The sequence below is a fragment of the Bacillus rossius genome, chromosome 10 (assembly GCF_032445375.1).
Source record: "Bacillus rossius redtenbacheri isolate Brsri chromosome 10, Brsri_v3, whole genome shotgun sequence".
Taxonomy (NCBI): Eukaryota; Metazoa; Arthropoda; class Insecta; order Phasmatodea; family Bacillidae; genus Bacillus; species Bacillus rossius.
The window spans coordinates 4,760,277-4,778,620 of NC_086337.1; the positions used below are offsets into that span (position 1 = coordinate 4,760,277).

At 38.7% G+C, this 18,344-nt stretch overlaps 1 protein-coding gene across 6 annotated transcripts in view; it reads right to left on the bottom strand.

Annotated features, from left to right (window-relative positions):
* The window catches only part of LOC134535732 (glycerol-3-phosphate phosphatase-like), a 67,881-nt gene that overhangs the window by 22,032 nt on the left and 27,505 nt on the right, over nt 1-18,344 (bottom strand). For 4 of the 6 annotated variants that reach the window (XM_063374954.1, XM_063374953.1, XM_063374955.1 and 1 more), the window contains 2 exons: nt 10,425-10,571; nt 3,863-4,073 (listed from right to left, as the gene is read on the bottom strand). In XM_063374954.1, the coding sequence (XP_063231024.1) occupies nt 3,863-4,073; nt 10,425-10,571 (358 nt within the window). Of the gene's footprint in view, nt 1-3,862; nt 4,074-10,424; nt 10,572-18,344 lie in introns of those variants that run through there. The other 2 variants (XR_010075690.1, XR_010075689.1) reach the window with 1 other exon arrangement.

Consider the following 18,344-nt stretch of genomic DNA (forward strand, 5'->3'; position numbering starts at 1 on the left):
CTATAAAGTACAAACGTTGACTTTATAACAGTATTTAAAAAACACACATCATAGAGCTCAAGACCTCAGTTCAAACCCGGCGAGGGTAAAAATAAAAAAAGGCTACTGATTCTTTCTCTACAGAAGCCACCGGCAGACTGACCTCCCACCACTAATGCCAAGGTGTATATCGACAGCTAGTATGATGTTATGTCCATCATGTTTCCGTCTGCTGGTTTGCCTCCATCTTGTTTCGTCTGCTAGAGTGCAAAGTCGCCATGTTAGTGTAATTTATACCCGCTAGAGGGCAATAATATTTTATTATTACTGTGATGCTCGCCAGCTTGATATTTAAGTGCCATTTTGGAAATTTGTAATTATTTAGCTAAACATTTGGGACAAATTCCAAAATTCATTATATTAATTTGCAATTAATATACTGACTGATTTGATTAGTTACTGTCCTTCGTTCGATCCCTGGTAGATGCAAAAATTTTAATTTTATGCGAAAAATAATATTTTCAATAATTATGGTTAAAAGCCCTAAAAACAGCTTAAGTTCCTAATCTACCAGATTCCTATAAGCGATATGACCACCAACTTGAAAAAATGTAATAATTAACCTATAAATTCAGGAAAAAGTTAAAATTTCATCAAAAAATCACCCATTAATTTACTGATTTAATCAATGAATTAATTGAATTCATATCCTTGGTTCGATCCTCTGTCAATGCAAAAAATAAATAATTTAATTAAATATTCCATAAATTAATATAAAAGTGACAGGTTGGAAAAAACAACACCGTTTTAAAATTACAAATTTACTACATAATTTCTATTCTACTACAAGAAAACTTGTGAAAATTAGCAATCTTATAAACATTTTTAGTCTTGCTTCGGCTTAAACTGACTAATTCTTAGCTCCAATTGGTTTACTGAAGACAGAGACCAGTCAGATCCTTTGCCTACATAGGCCTTTTCTTGCAGACAGAGTTTCTCGATACTGGTTTAACAGACTGCCTCACATCGTTGGAATTATAAATGGGAGTATGCTGATGTTCCCAAACTCAATGAATACTTGGTAACATGGCACAAGTTGATCCCCCGCAAGGAACGATGGTGCCCGGGATTTGTAGAGCCCTATTATAATATCTCACTTAGTCACAGTCGGCATACCATAGTTGTTCCCCTTGTGTACCATAATTATTATTCTGTGTTCTGTGCATGGAAACTGGCTCAGAGCCCCAGAGATCATCCAACCGGCAGAGGGAGAGGGGGGGGGGGGGGGGGGGAAAATTCAAACTTTCACTTTCTAGCAAAGCTACACAGGGTTTATTAGACATAGTAAGAGCGCAATATAATTATTGGCACATAAGTAGGGGCCTGTTCTTTTCGCGATCGCGATTAAACGACGATAAACGCGAAATCACAGTTAAATACAGTTTTTACGCGAAATCGCCATAACACAGCATTTTTACACGAAATTTTGTATTAAAACGCGAAATCGCAGTGTTTTAACGCGAAATTTAAATACTGGTTAAAATACGTGTCTCGTCAATGGTAAACAAACACCGCAACATGGCCGCCAAACATTAATCATAAATGCACTAAAGCAAACAAAAGCTTACACACGCTCACGTTATAATGTTAAACCCAAAAATATACTGTAAAAATACGCAAAACTACGGCGTTTATTTTCCTTTCCGGCATAATGTTTGGATAGATAAGACAAACAGGTGAAGTTTTAAAGCCTATGCACACCGCTCGGGGCACTAATGTCAGCTTGGAACAGCGACACCGGATAAATACAAAAGCAAGCAGATGATTGGGCGAACTGTGTTTGGAACAGCCTTACGTGAGTGGCCATACCACGTCAGCCGGGGGCGCTGGCATATAGTTGGAACAGCGTCGTAGTATCAAGCAGATTAAATCGCGCCAAAATGCGGAAAAATGTAAACAAACATTAATTTTTGAATGGTGTGACGATGATGATTAGTTGGCCAACAGTTTTTATAGATTTTGTTGGGTCGTTACAACAACGCAGAAATACCATAACGCCAAATGTCAAAAATGACCACAAAGCCGAAATAACAAATTAATGAATTTGTGTGTGTTTCTTAAATGTACCTTAACGCCGAAATACCACAATCAAACCTAACCTTACCTTACTTACCTTACCTAGCCTAGCCTAGCCTAGCCTAGCCTAGCCTAGCCTAGCCTAGCCTAACCTAACCTAACCTAACCTAACCTAACCTAACCCAACCCCACCCCACCCAACCCAACCCAACCTTTGTGGCAGCCCTGTAATGACATTTTTCGGCGTTGTGGTACACAGCAGTTTTCTAGCTGTCGTCGTTGTGATCAATTTGGCATTTCGGCGTTGTGGTGCGTCCTCGATTTTGTTAAAGGGATTAATAGTTTTCCAGATTAGTTTATGGGAACGAACTAATAATCAGTGTCTAAATCAAAAGTATTGTCATATAAATATATGTAACCTATTTGTTTAGGGTATTCCGTAATGAGTAGGTTCAAGTAAAATTATTTAACTTAAATAATTGTAGATATATTTACGGTAACACACACTTTTTTTTTTTTTTAGTTTTTAGCACCACTTTTGTGTTTTTAAGTGAATTTTAGCACCGCTTTTGTGTTTTAAAGTGAATTTTAACACCGCTTTTGGTAATTTTTAATGACGAAATCTGAAAATTTTATTTACCACTTTCAGGGGGCCCTACACATAAGTTAATAAAAGTTGAAGATTACCAGTAAATGGTTTAACTGGAACTGGTAAACCGCTTCTCCCACACGTCTGAGATGACAGATGTCTGCATCAATAGGTTGAGCACTTCTACTATAATCTTAATAAAAACCTCCGAACTTGGCTGACTTTGATAACACAAAAGGATTAAATATTCTAAAAATATTCTTCCTTCTGCAGAATTCACTCTGTGTTTATTACATTTTCTAACACCAGCCAATCTCTCTAGAATGAGTAAGTTTCGGTTTTGTCAGCAATATTGTTTATCCATATTTTCTAAACCCTTTATTATAGGATTCTGAATACATTGAACCAATACATGTTTAGTAAATAAAATTTCTATGATCTTCAATGAAAATGTAAACGTACTTGAATATTTAATGAACAAAAAAATCTGTCACATTTGTTTTGGTAGCAACATCAACTGCACACGAAACTGTTGTGATATTAGCAACTTGGTGAGAATTACCTCATACCTACATACACTGGTTGTCTCATGGGACAATGGCTACGATGAAAGACATACGCTACTGTCGAGGCGTCACATGAGCCCATTTCACTCGTAACTTCCATCGCACCTGAAACTATGAGTGAAATTGTTGCGGTGGGTTTTAGTTTTGTTTCTGCAGTCCCCCCCCCCCCCCCCCAACCCCCCTTCCCAAAGGGAAGCTCAACAAACTGTCTAGGAGCTATCCAGGTACCAAGACAACTAAACACGATGTTTTATTTCCGAAACTAACAACCTCGATGGTCCCACAATCGTTCGCTTTAATTTAAATTGTGGCAGATTTGAAGAAAAACAAGCCTGCTAGTCACAGGAACCACCTCTCGAGTGAGACTGTCCGAGAACCTGCCGGCAGATCTACGTCAGTACTGAGCACCAACCGAGAGCAACACTGGTTTATGATTTGTCATCATCGCTATCAGGTGCAATAACACTGGCAAGTGCATTTGTAATGAGATTATTCTTTAGTTTGAGTCCAATTTATTGAATGAACGAAAAAGAAACTCACTGATACTCAGTAGTAATAACACATTAACACCAGCTGCACTGAAACACAGAAGCAACATCATCACAGTTGTGCCGGTCCTGTCTGCCAAGTCACCCAGCTCACGCAGTCTCACCGATGTAGACATCCTTCTCCGTGATGGGGATGTTAGCGTCCGTGGCGCCCACCACGAACAAGCACTCGGGGTCGCGCAGGTGCCGTGCCGCCTTCATCAGGTTCAGGTAGCTGAGGTTGATGTCCGTGTCCACGCACACGGCCCTCACGTCCGTGCTCAGCTTGTTCAGCTCCGCAGTCAGCACGCCCAGCTCCTCCGGCAAGACGGCCACCTGCGCAGTTGGCACGCCTGCTGAGCCACGACCACGGCCCTCCGCACTGCCTCCCTGCTGCACATCGAGCTGTTATCAGCTTCTACAAACTGATTACAAAATGTTTTGCAAACACTAACAATTAAGATTTAAAATTACATATTCTTCAATAACTCGCTAACTATGCATCTGATAAAAAAAAAATGATGTGCGAGAAGTGCTTAGCAATTGGATTCTAAATAGAAAAACAGAATTTTTTATTCAGGACTCAACATTTACTCATTAAAAAAAAAATGTGTTTTCAAACGAACTACTTTAGTTAATATTAAGTAGAAAATACTTTAAGATACACATTTATTTAACCTTCGTTGATAGTAGGGGAGTGTGAAAAACATATTTTCAATTCGAACTGAAGTCTAAGACGAAGACAAACATGAAGTTGAAGATAGCTGAAATACAACTGCGAGTGTTTAAATAGGGCTTCATGAGCGGTGTGCTAGTGAGAACGCAGGAAGCAGCGTGCCATCGGGCTAGCACGGGTGTGGACAGTGCGTCGTGCTGACTGCTCCACGAGACACAGCTCCCAGGCAGTCGAGCGAGGTATTACGAGTCGACTGTGGCTGCAGTATTTTATATTTGAGGTGTTTGCACTTTGGGCTACTCATTTGGTTTCAGTTTTAGTTTTACTGTTTACAGTTCAGTTTATTGCATTGTATTTTTAATTTTTTTTTGTTATGCTTTTGAATTGCTCCTTTGTTGGATAATCTTTAATTCTGTTGTGCAAGAACAGAATTTTTCCCGTGGTAAACTCTTTCAGTGTGCACGTATTTATTAATGGTACAAAACTTCTATGTAGACAATGTTTACAAGCTTAAACTATTTTGTTATAGTCTATTAACGTGATAGTTCCCAGCGCTCGCCGCGGCGTGCGAGGATCGTGTTCACGGTCGGACCTGAGGCAGTCGTCACTCCACACCATCATACTCGCCCAGGGACTTACTAACTACCAGGCATACTTTGGTCAATGTTCACATGTGAACATTTGAAGGGGCATTTCTGTGACAAATATCTACACAGAATAAATATAAATTATGATTTTTTTTATTTAACTACAACCATAGGATGTAACTACTTTACTCGTACGGCATTTTGTCTTTGCAAAATGATAATTCTTGGTAGTGTAATATATTGCTCTATGAGTGTTGTTATGTTAGGAATTTATTAGCATTAAAAAAAGGACTATGGACTGTAAGATTTTTATTTGGAACAGAGGGTATTGATTTAGCATTTGACATAAGTGGAATCATTTTGTCTTGAATGAGCTTCACTATTAAAATATATTCAATTGACTACTAAGAATCTGTCTACGAAGCGACAGAAGTTATAATAAGGCATTGTGTGTTACTGGAAGATATAGTATTTATGTTGTGTATGTGCAAGAATATATGTGGGGAAATGAACTTTGAGTCACAATAAGGGAACTATTTTAACTGACATCGATCAGAACCGTTGTGATTGTTCACCATTAACTGCACTGGAAGTGGAAACCAGTTACATGAAGTATATTTACACAAACCTAGTCTTTACTGGTTTCGTGTGATATTTGAATCATCAAGATCAATACGGACCACGACGATGCCCAGCTGTTACAAGTTTAGGAACTGACCTTGACTAGTGAACAACTGGAGGACGGTGTTACTGCTGTGAATCGTCGACAGCCTCGGAACAGAGTTCCGGAGCCGGCGTGGTCTACGCTGCATTCCGAGAGTCATAGTGCCGGCGGACTCCAGTGCTGTCACCGGGGTGGTGTGGAGGACCATAGCACAGTCATCAACGCTAGACGAAAACTATCATTTCCTAATGTAGGAAATACGATGAACCGTGATAGTAAATTATGTATGCAAATAAGGTACACTTTGTTATATTGCGGTGTGTGTAATTATGAGTAGGGATATAAGTTCATTAGTTAACATTCAAAGGAAGTATTATTTTAACTTCTGTTTTAATTCTTAGTAGATTATCATTTGTTTTACAGCCTATTCGAATGCTTTGATTCAACATTGCATTTTTCCCATATACTCAGAAGATACCAGAAATAACTATTCTTGTAACATTATTCATGGTGGCCACTCACAGTCACCAAAAATATTCCCTGATTTATCCCTGATTAAAAATTCAAAATTTCCCTGATATTTACAATTACAAAAAAACACACTTTAGATGAAATAATGTAATATTATAGAAGGAGATTACTCACATTTTAGCACCCTGCTGTATTTTCTTCATTATATACATACGGAAGTTCGTTAAATAACATAATACATTTTAAATATGTCACTTTACATTATAGCGTCCCTTTCAATGACCTGCAGTGAGTATTTTGTTTTATGTCTAGAGACCGGAAAAATATGCGGATTCATTTCGCGATAGGCTAAAATACAAATAGTTATACCTCAGTGCTGCCTCTGCTATTGGGTAACTACTCATCTGGATGACTCTGTGCCAATGAGAAACACCCGACCAAAGCTTTATTGAATCTCAGGCTGCTACATTGGGACGTCTCACAAGACAGCAGCCAATGAGTGGGTGGCATTTGACCGAGAGTACGCAGAACTATGGAGTTCATCCTACAGGTCATTGAACCTGCAAATTTTTCCTGTCCCTAGTAATGGGGTTTTTCAGTGGTGAGTGCTCAAACATTTTTTCACACATTTGATAACTGTTCTTACATTCATTTTTGAAGTGTAACATTTCTAGTTGTGAAATATTCTTAGTCTTAGTACTCTCAACAAAGGATAACAGTACAGTGCAAATTTTACCTTGTGTTTGATTTAAAAATGAAACAACTAATGGATAAATCTTCACTGCATTACAATCAGTACTCCCATCTATAGCTAAAGCAAATGGTCAACTTACTAAAGCTTCAACAGTTTCAATTTAGTTTCACCAGCCATATACTCCACTAAGGCAGATGTTTTTATTCTCGCACAGCAGTATTTCTGTGCAATTTTTGAGTCCGGAAACATAGCTCTATACAAACTACCCGAATGATCGACTACTGCTATCGGTAAATTGTGTTCTACCAAAAAACTTGTAAACAATAACTCTGCGTTTGTTACTTTCGTTTATTCAGATGTAGCTAAAAACGACGATATAGATTTATTGCTCGTCACGGCTATAAAATGTTCTGCATGTTTCTTTGATTCAATATGCCGTCTACAGTCATCCCTTCCACCATGTGCAATCGAAAAGTCACACGTGCATACATTACAAAACGTGTGGCATTCCAAAACACTTGAAGATGACAATCATGGCCATTCTTTTAAATAGTTTGGTCGAAAGTTCTGAAGAATAACGTTCTTTTTTTTTTTTTTGCCCCAGATACACATTGTTCTGTCACACGCTTCATTTCTACAACCGGCACTGAAGAACACAACATTATCGAACAACATAAAAAGGTTTCACGTCTGTAGACACGACAAAAACACTTTGATGAAAAAAATGGCTTTCAAGAAAGTAATTAACACAACACAGGTTAGCCAAAATACCGTACAAAAATTATCGTGATGTAAATAGTTAACAAACGGAAAGTAAGAGAATATGTACTATTTGTATCGTACAACGGACGTAATACCGTACCATTTATATTACAAAACACAAGAATTAATCTACGTACTTATTTCGACAGTACATGCGCACATTTATTAGTTCCGTTATCTGCGCAACCATGTGATGTATTCGAACTGTGTTCACGAAACACGCACACCAGAAACGGAATTTTTTTTCCATTACCATGCAGCACAAAGCCTCGTTTCCGTAATAAACCAGCGATGTTCCGTAATTCTGTGTTAAATCCATAATAATTACGGAATATCCGTAATGGTTGGCAGCTCTGCGGGAATATACATGACACAAAAAATTCCCGGTTATTAAAAAAATTCCCTCACATTTCCCTGATTATTCCCGATCAACGTGATTTCCCTGATAAATCCCGGTTTTCCCGGTGAGTGGCCACCCTGTTATTATTGAATAACGTCTTTATCGACTTTGCTAAACTGAGTATCTTTTTAAAGGTTGATATTCAAGTGTTTGAAGTAGATAATCTTGTAAACTCTAACTGTTATTTAATGTAAAAATTTCAACAATCATGCAATTGAACTACTATAACTTTATAGCATTTGAATGTTAGCTATATTTAACTAGTACATAATCCCATATTTTTAAATAAGTCATTTATAACTAAATTTTCCTTTGCGTACAATAATGTCAAGTTCTGTGCAGAATGCGATAAAAAATTTAAAAAAAAACTGTTGTTTACTGAATGAATTATGTTGACTTCATGTCCTTCAGAGTAAAGTAATTTTGTTAATATTTAATATTTTCAAGGTTCTGCAATCGCTCACAATTTCTGATAATGTGACTACTACTTTCAATCACTGACAAGGTTGTCATTTTTCTCTGTGTTTAGCTGGTATCACTGTATCTTAATTGGAGACATAGTTAACTTACACAGTTACTTCTCACTTGTAGGTGTTTAAATCACACTTTCGTGAGCGAGACTCTACACTGGTAACTTTTAAACAAATATGTCATTTCACAAGAGAATTTGTAAGGCCCAGCCTTCTTTATTATTGACTTTTAACAATTAAATAAATTTTCTACTGACAAATTAGTTAAATAGATGAACACATAATATTATATTACACTGCCATTATGAAATTACATGAAAAAATTCTCAGTAAATAATTTCCTTACTGTTAGTTTTACTTTATTTAAAAATATCTGTTTCTGGTAACTAGGCCTGTATGATTATCAGTTTTTTTTTAGTTCGAATCGAATATGAATACCATATAATTTGCAACTTGGAATATCAAATTTGAATAGTAAGAATGGGAACTAGACTCCCACTAATTTTTTTTTTCTAATCATGTAACAACTTCTCGAAAATTAGACAAATAACATACTTAATAAAAGGTTGTTAGGTTAAGTCAGCTACAATAATTATATAAAAAATGTTTGTTAAAATATTAAAATATGAAATAAAAATTGTGTTTTTAATTATGCAGCTAAGCTATCTTAACCTAACTTAACTAACCAACTTACCTTTCATTTCATTTCTTATTTACATTATTTTCTAGAACCTGCCACTCTACATGTTGATCTGTAAAATTTTAATGAACCGCATATACCTACCGTGAAATCCAATGCAATCAATTTCATGAAAAAAGTGAATTTTTTTAAAAAAAATGTTATATTCCCAAATTAGTAATTAAATGAGCTCATATTAACAATTTAAACCCTAGTTATTCAAAAGTTTTTGATGTTAACGGAAGCCAGGAAAAATATATTTTAGTTCAGCAATATTACAAAAACACTATTTCTTATTTCTTATAATTTCATCTGAAATCTTAAACCATTATTTTAGATTTTTAAATTTTTTTTTTTTTTACATATTTTTGAGTTGCAACTTCTGTTTTCTCATAGATACATACAGCAAGTAAGCTGCTACTGTATAACATGATGTTAGATCGATTTTGACTCTTGATTTATACGCCATTGAAATTATGATGTTTACTTCTTTTAATAATTTTTTCCCACTTCAGTGCGTGTGATGAAAAGAATACAAATAATATTCTGTTTTCAAGTTTGAAATGACAAATATGCAGCATTCTGAATAGTTCACGCAATTTTTCCGTTACTGTTTAGCGAGACAGTAGCAAGAAAAAACTTTGAATACTTGTTGCATGTTTAAAATGTCGTATACTGTTAATGTTTTTGATTAGGAAATCCCATTGAAACATCGAAAAAGGGTATTTATATTGCACAAAAAACTAACTCACGAGGTAAGCAATATCAAATATTCGTAAGCAAACAAGTATTCGTTAGTTCTAAGTGTTAGTATTCGAGGTTGAGTCAAATACAAATAGTTTATTATTCATATTCATATTCAAAAATTCAAATATTTCACAGACCTAGGTACTGGTAACAAAAGATTCACGAAGGTTGTAAGAAACCAGTATGATTATATAAAAAGGTATTTAAACTTATAAGAACTAAGTAATTTATAGAAAATGCATATCTCTACCAGCATGCAAAATTTTTTTATCTGATAAAGTTATCTAGAATGCTTAAGTGTATTAATTATCATAAACTTGTACAGAAGGTACGATGTTTCAGATGTGCTGATAAAACACCTACTCAAGCAATCACTCATATCTGTAAAATTTTCTTAATGCAGCAATTTATTTGAGTTGCCTTTGGTGAAGACATAGTCCCTTTTTCCTCAACTATAATTAAACATGAAGACATGTGATTCCTGCACACGGCCATCACGTGCCATCACGTGGCAGCGACACGAGGAACGGCACTCACGCTCGTGTCGCTGCAGCGCAGGCCTCTCTGCTGCAGGTGAGCCTTGAGCGCGGCCGACCCCAGCACGAACACCTCGCCCCCCGTCCGTGCCAAGTCCTGCGCCTCCAGAAACCGTGCGATGGCCGTCGCAGGCGTGAAGATGTCCTCCTGCAAGCAGCCGTGCCACAGTGCCGTGCCAGCTCGGTACATCTATACCTCACTCAGCACGGATTCATTTAGCGCCATGTTCACTTTACTGTCCCAGTCTTGAATAGTACGTCTGTAAATTACTGTTAGCGCAAAATCTTCGCAGGAAAAAAAAATGTCGTGCAAGACGCCACAAAGTCTGCTTCAACTCGGTAAACAACAGATGTGCCGTGGCATACAGTTAGCCAAACAATGGCGCGCAGGTCTGTCTACGCTATCAGCTGTTGTACAAATATCAGCTATGGCAAGTTAAGTTGCAGCTATGGAGTGTAAAGGATCAAATGTTTTTACATCCACACATATTACACCGTGCCGTACCGTTGTCGCCTGGCCTACCTTGATTTACCTACCTAGATGTATAAACATAACCCATTCATGGAAAGTATGTTTATTTAAAAAATAGAGTATAAATATGCAACTTTAAAAAGAAAAACAAAATCTGTGACCCAAATGTGAGCCTGAACTAACGCATAACTATCGTCGTAGTACACTCTCACCACAAAATAGTGCGGGCTATCAAATATAGTAAACATGGCACTCGACAGAGAGCGCGCGTTGCATGCAATCGGCGAGGTATCAATGTGCGCGTGCTCTATGCGGGAAGCAACATAACCAAACATGAAGATGAATGATGCCAACTAGTGCTGGCTTCATTTTTAAAAACATTACACCGTGGCGACGCAGACTAACAGATAATGGTTATAAAGTTTAAAAACGTCTTTCAAAGAAAACTGTGCACACAGTTGACTTGCTTAAAATTAAAGTGCACCCAACATAAGCGTGGCCTTCATGATATCTGCACTCAGTAATACTTATAGTTTTGTCTCAAATACTTGAACATGGTGCATTATGAGTGATCAAGCACGTACAGTTACCGGCAGACGAAAGGGCAGACGTTGCTTTTGTTTGAGTGAATTCCCTGCCACTGACTAGACTGAGTTCACGGCCCGGTCTGTGGCCAGGCGACAACAGTACGGCACGGCAGTATATGCGTGGATGTAAAAACATTTGGTCCTTTACACTCCATAGCCACAATTCAACTTGCCATAGCTGATGTTTGTACAACAGCCGATAGCATAGACAGACCTGCGCGCCCTTGTTTGGCTAACTATCCCACAGCACATCTGTTGTTTACAGAAGTTGAAACAGACTTTGTAGCGTCTGGCTCGTCTTTTTTTTTTTGCCTGTCGAGATTTTGTGCTAACTGTAATTTACAGACGTGCTATTCCAGACTGGGGCAGTAAAATTAACATCGCGCTAAATGAATCCGCGCAATCTGAAGACGTGCTAAGTGAGGGGTAGGTGTATGTGATATTGTTCCAACAGATGAAGACTGATTGATGTAGGTGGCCTCACAGACAATGATACAACAGAACATGCAGGCAAGATGTAGACATGAGTAAGTACTGGGGTGTTGGGAGAAAAGTCAGGGTGGTGGGCCACAGAGAATGCCAGCCACTATGACGCAGTGGAGGGGCAACTGCAGCAGTCAGACGAGTGACACACACTGATGTGACAGGTAAATGGACTACATGTTTTGACCACCTGGAACAGAATGTTTTCAGAAGTTACAGTAAAAAATACAGGCTAACATTGAAGAGATTAAGGGCATACAGTTGCCACACAACAAAAAAAAAACTTGCAAATATTGTTCTGTAAACAGCAGTTGTGTAAAGTTTGCAAGTAATAGAAAAGACTGCTGAAATGGTGACTAATGTGTAAATCATAGCTTAGGCATGGTTGCATAAGGTTTTTATAAAGTAGGTTTAAGATTTTTATGCTATCAGAAAAATTTTATGTGCTTTCTATGCACGAGAAACTACAGTAAAAATGAAGTCACTAGTGGTGATCTCAGGTAAATAGACTATAAACTGACGATTTTTCTATTTTTATGAAGGGATTTAAGTTAGAATCTTTGAAATTAAATGTATTTGAAGTTCCCAATGCTAGTGAGCATAAGCGCTATGTCGAAAATATGAAGTGGATGATAGTCTTATAGTAATTTTTTTTTTATTTTGTCCAGAGTATCAATGTGATGTGTTTGTTTTTCTAATGGTTAGCCCAAGTTGACTAGCAGCTCACAGGGAAATTAGTTGATCGTCCGTACCTCACCAACATGGATGCTTGGTTATTAATTCAAAATTGTTATGGGTACGGTAATAAATACATTTTGGTTGTTATAAATAATTTAATTTATAATATGATGTTTAGATTTAAAAAAATTAATTTTGTTTCTCAGTTTTATTTATGGTTTAAAAATTATTTCAGCCAATATGTTATAACAATACGGAAGAAATATAATTTTTATTTTATTTTGCTCGATGATGATTGTTTACAATTTGTGACTTGTAACTATTTTGTGTGTTTGTTGGTTTGAGGATTAGAGGGGGGGGGGGGGGGGGGGGGGGTGAGAGACGTTGTTGGGGTGCACACCAATACCTTGTCTGCCACCCAGCTGATTTCAACCCCCCCGCCGCCCCTTATTTCAGTCCTGAAAATGTTTTACCCGGTTTCCTAACACAATCTTAGCTACACCCACGCTAACAGTGGGTGGTTGTGTCTAGCCTGCACCATCTAGTCTGTGTCGTGAATATCTCATTGTCCAATCCAACTGGAAGAAACAGCAGGTCTGCAGCTGTTATCCTGGTGATGATGTCACCTCAAACTGTAAGTTGTCAGTTCCAATCATCTTAAAATTATTATTTTTTCTTGCTGAGAGTTGCAAACAAGGATTTATCAGTTGTCTTTTTTAATAGCTTTTAAGCATAAAATAAATGTAAAATTATTTTTTGCACTCGTGTGAATAAAATTATTAATCATATAACTGATACTGTATTTACTGTGAATATATTCATAGGGTCAAGCCATTTTACCAAGTAATTTTTTCAACACTTCTCCAAAAAACTGCAACACACAAATTCAGTTCTCAGAAGAAACAAATATAAAACTGCCTTTAATGTACCAAATATTGGTTTTCAAAAATAACACTGAGACAGCCTTTTTAATTGTATGCTAATATTTAAAATATATTTTTATAATATCTTTTTCAGATATGCCCAACCTACTCACAATGACATGTCATTAATATTACCCACCTTGTTTTTAGGTTATTAGTTTGGTATCCTATTTGGTGAAGTTCTTTGACATTTTGTGTACCTGTGCAGTTAACTTTAAAGTATTTTGCATAGACACTTCTATGTCTCACATAGACCATTTGATATAATTTTTTTTAAATTCAGAAACAATGTGGAAGAAATACAAAAAAATGTCTGGAGTTGGAAAGACATCAATCAGTGGCAACAGATCTTTGGAAAGTGAACCTCATGCATTGTTATATGACATAAAGGAAGACCTCAATAATGTGTCCATACCTGCGGAGAAAGTCTTCTGGATTTGCTTGTTGAAAATATTTTGTCATGTGTACCTACACCAACAGGAAACCAAATATAGATAGATGCAGAACATTTCATGACAGAAATGAGAGTATCTGGCAGCACCCAAACATTTGCCACCAGGATGTTTTGAGATCAAGAGTGAGCAATGAAATGGCTTAGCTTTTCAAGGAGATAGTATTGTGACATCTGTGAAAAAACACTCAAACTCTACACAATATCTTCCGCTCCCAGTGAAATATGTGATGTCAACAATGCATTTGTATGGAGAGAAATGTCTGTAGATATTGGAAGAAATGTACTGTGTAATGGATATTTCATTTAAGAGCTCCAATGAAATTAGAAAAATTGAATAATCCATCAGAAAGTTAATTATTTGTTTTAAATGTTTGAAATCTATAATTTAATGATACTTGTGAGATGTCCCCCATCTTGCCGAGAGTGAACAGAGTAGTTTCAAAGCATGACAAAAGCAACTCCAGAAGTCAGTCAAGAGGAATTAGCGAGCCAACCCTCTTTGTATGCGAGTGAAGACAGTAATTGTTACGATGGTGATCCAAAATGAAATAAAACATAGAGGAAAGCACATGAATAAAACTGCGTCACTTTGCTGCAGCCATCGTGCACACACACACAAGCTTTAGCAATGAGAACTTTGAACAGAGACATGGCCATGCAAGCCCGAGGTTCCCGTCGCACCGGTCCAGACCGCACTGAAGCATAGGTAGTACAAAACGCTGAGCTGAAAGAGGGCGTGCGTAGCCGTGCACATAGCGGCCGGCGCGAAGATCACACTCCGTGTCACCTGCACGCGATGAGTCCTAGGCACTTACCCCCTCCTAGATCCACCTCTACCGTGTCGTCATTCATTCCACTTCAAAAGTAAAATCTTTAACTAAGAATTTTGCATAATGTGTCAGAAATAATAATTTTGAGTAATTCTCGATCATCTGCCATAGAGAATGGCTACGTGCGTGTGGCTACACACTTTTTTAATACATAATACAATACCTACTCATTAAGCTAATAATTAAAACACTAACAATTATAGTTTGAAAATAAATTTTTATGTTTTATTTTTTAGTCTTGGAAGATTCATCTGCATCTATAGATGAAAGATAGTGGAGAAAAGGAGAGAGAGATTGCTCAAGAAAATAACCATATAAAAGATGGAATCCCATTCATTGAAGTTTTAAAAGATGAAGGATGGAGTAAAAGAAGTTATGGCCACGGTTATAGTTAACTGTTGGAACTGCATGTAACGGTTTTGAAATTTTTTTCATTTTGATTGTTGCATCATTGAAACTTGAATACACATATTGTGATTACCAATTTATACAGTAAATATTTTGCTTTCTTCTGCCAAAATTATTTCAATATAGATTTCATTTGTATTCTACTATCCTCTTTTATTTTAGTCACGAAATTCAATTAAAAGAAAGTCATTTATATTTCAATCATGTTTAGTCAATACAAAAAAATAACTAAAACAAACAGTTTGTACAGTGTTTTATTAAATAAAATATTTTTAATATGTACTGACGACAGCTGTTGTGTACATCCTGGTCCCTAGGCCCGCTGTTGCCCAGAGCAGTCTGGTCCTGGCATGAGTGGAGTGTAACAAAGTGCTCTGAGTGGTGAGCGCACCCGAGCGCGGCGGCTGGTGTGACGCACCCGGACCGCGGACTGTCTCCCTCGCATCTGTGCGTCCCCCTCCCCTGCCTCCCGCTCGCCGTGCGCCGGTGCGTGGGAGGCAGTCGTAGCTCGCCTGAGCGCTGCTCCGCGCTTCGCAGCTAGCGAGTCGTGAGTGGTTCGCCGTTACGACATACACCGAGCTAAGTGGGGTCTCGAGGGGTCGCTGTTGTAAGCCACAAGGTGAGAACCCGTTCACTCCCCGAGCTCCAGGCTGGCCGGCGCTCTCGTCACGACAGGGAATCACTCGCAACAGGGGTCAGAGAGCCAGGCATCGTCAGTACTTACATTATTATTATTATACGTAATTATTGGCTTGGAGACTAAAAAATTCTTGACCTTGGGGTAAGAAATATTTTTTGTTTCTCATGTGCTCGCAGCAAGCCCGAAGGGAAAACAGTTCCTCCAAACATTTGCTACAAGAACTACACTGGCCTGCTACAAGTGTGGAGCAGAGCATCCTAGTGGAAGTCTTGAACCACATAGACGTCCCTACCTAAACTACATAGGGGATTTGCTCACATTCAAGAACAGCTGTCCTACGGCCTTTTTCCCGAGTAACGAGGGCATTCACTGAACTAGCTCAAAACACTTTACATTTCCTACAAGGAGGACGTAGGTCGAGTTACGAGAACAGAATGTCTGGCGAAAGGAGTGAGACTTGCAGTAAACTCTGCTCCGTCCCTAGAAGATGAAGCTGAAGCGGATGTGGCTATCAGGACTGACGGACTTATGTATCAACTGCTCTTGATCATGCGTGTGGAAGAAATGATAAGTGCTGTAGTTTCTGCAAGCGCAAAACCATTGGTAAACATGACATTATGCCAGTCTTAGAGCCAAGAAACTTAGGGAACTAAAGGATCACAAGTGCAGACAGAATGACTGCAAAAGAAACAACAAACCCGGCTGAAAGGTAGGTAAGTTAGTATTTTGTTGTGTACACTTACAATTCAAAGGGAATTTATGTGTGTGTTACTGAATCCTTTTTTTTGGATAAAGAAGTTATCATCTTGGTTTCTCACAATATATCACCATTTTTATTTTGAGGTTCATGAGTCTGGTTCACAGTTCAGCGAAGAGGTGACCAGACAAGACGGTCTCACAGAGGAGTGTGCTTGGAGCATCGGGTCCAATATGGCCCATCATTGTGTGGGAAACATTTTATGGAAGAAGTCCAGGCCAAACCTTGAAAATATTTGTTCTAGATGTGAAAAAGTTCAGTAGACAAAATGCCCTAAAGAGAAGGAAAGAGCCACACCTGCTTCAGACAGTGACTACGGAACGGAAAGCATTGAGCCAAACTTAACTGAAGTGGATAGGAAGAAGGTGGGAGACTTATCAAACAAATCACGTGACGATGTGTGTACTCATGACAACCAGGAACATGCAAGATCAGCATGACAACACACCGAGTCGACTTGCCTTACAGCATCCGGTTTTGGATCAGCAATTCAAAGTTACATCACACTTCTTGCCACGATCTGGTAGGGAACATTCTCTTCAAGAAATAACTCCATACTGAGTTAGTTAAATTTGGCAGATTGCACGAGAAAACAGCAGTGCGCAAATATGAAGATATCAATAGTGTGACAACAAAATAAATGCAGAATATTTGTTTCTAAGACAGTGCTCTCTGTGCTTCTCCAGATGCTCTAGTAGACAGTGATGGCATCGTAGAGGTAAAATGTTTTCCCTCTATTCCCTCTATTTCCCAATCTCCCCAATCCTGTTCCCAGCACTAGAGCTGATTTTGCCGAGTGTTTTGCGAGCTAGAAGGTGTGCTCGTTTTATCGCCGCTTCGATGCACGCCCGTCGCCTACAATTCTCCTCCGAGTCGTGACAAGAACTGCTATGCCCTGCAAGCTATCAGAGCAGATCGGTTCTAAGTGTTCTCCTGACGCAAGCAATCTAAGACATGATCACGAGTCATTTTGCTGAACTCCCGGCATGTCTCTGGCATCTCCAGAGCTAATTTCCCACCGTAGGTGCAGTTTCCCCCACCCCCTCCTCCAGGCTTTCCTGGGAACCCGGCCCAGTTCACGGCCACCAACCCCGGCCTGTCTCAAGGTCTCGACACTAGTCTTCGGAAGTACCGCCTCTGCCCTCTCGTGGTGGATTTGCGAGTTATTTCCCCTGGGTGTTCGAACGCCCGCTAAATACCTGCCCCCTGGCACCTCACGCAACAAGCAGTTCCCCGTAATTCATTTCCAAGCCACCAGAGCGCTGCACTAGTCCCCTCCATAAGCTCCATGCTCTCGAAGTCGTCTCGTGCGAGTCGATCTCTCCTTGTTTCGGCCCCTCACCAGTAGGTCTTGCTGCGATCTGCCACTACCCCCAACTTTGAGATATCATAGTCAGTATTTCTGGACCACCTCCTCGGAAATCTTCGGAACCTTTCGGTCCGGCAGCCGAAGTCTCGTCCCTTTCTTTCGAAGGCTATCGCATGTTTGAATTATTACGAGTCGCTGCCGACACGCAAGGACTTCATGCCGCGCTAGCAGACTGACCACATTGAATCCTTGGCGAACAGAACAACAAGACTTCAATCCGGTCGTCGTACGAACATGTAGTCGGCTAGACAAGGGATGTTCTACCTAAACTCATTTTTTAACCAGTAATTAGTCAGTCTGCGTGCCTCAGTAGAGATGGT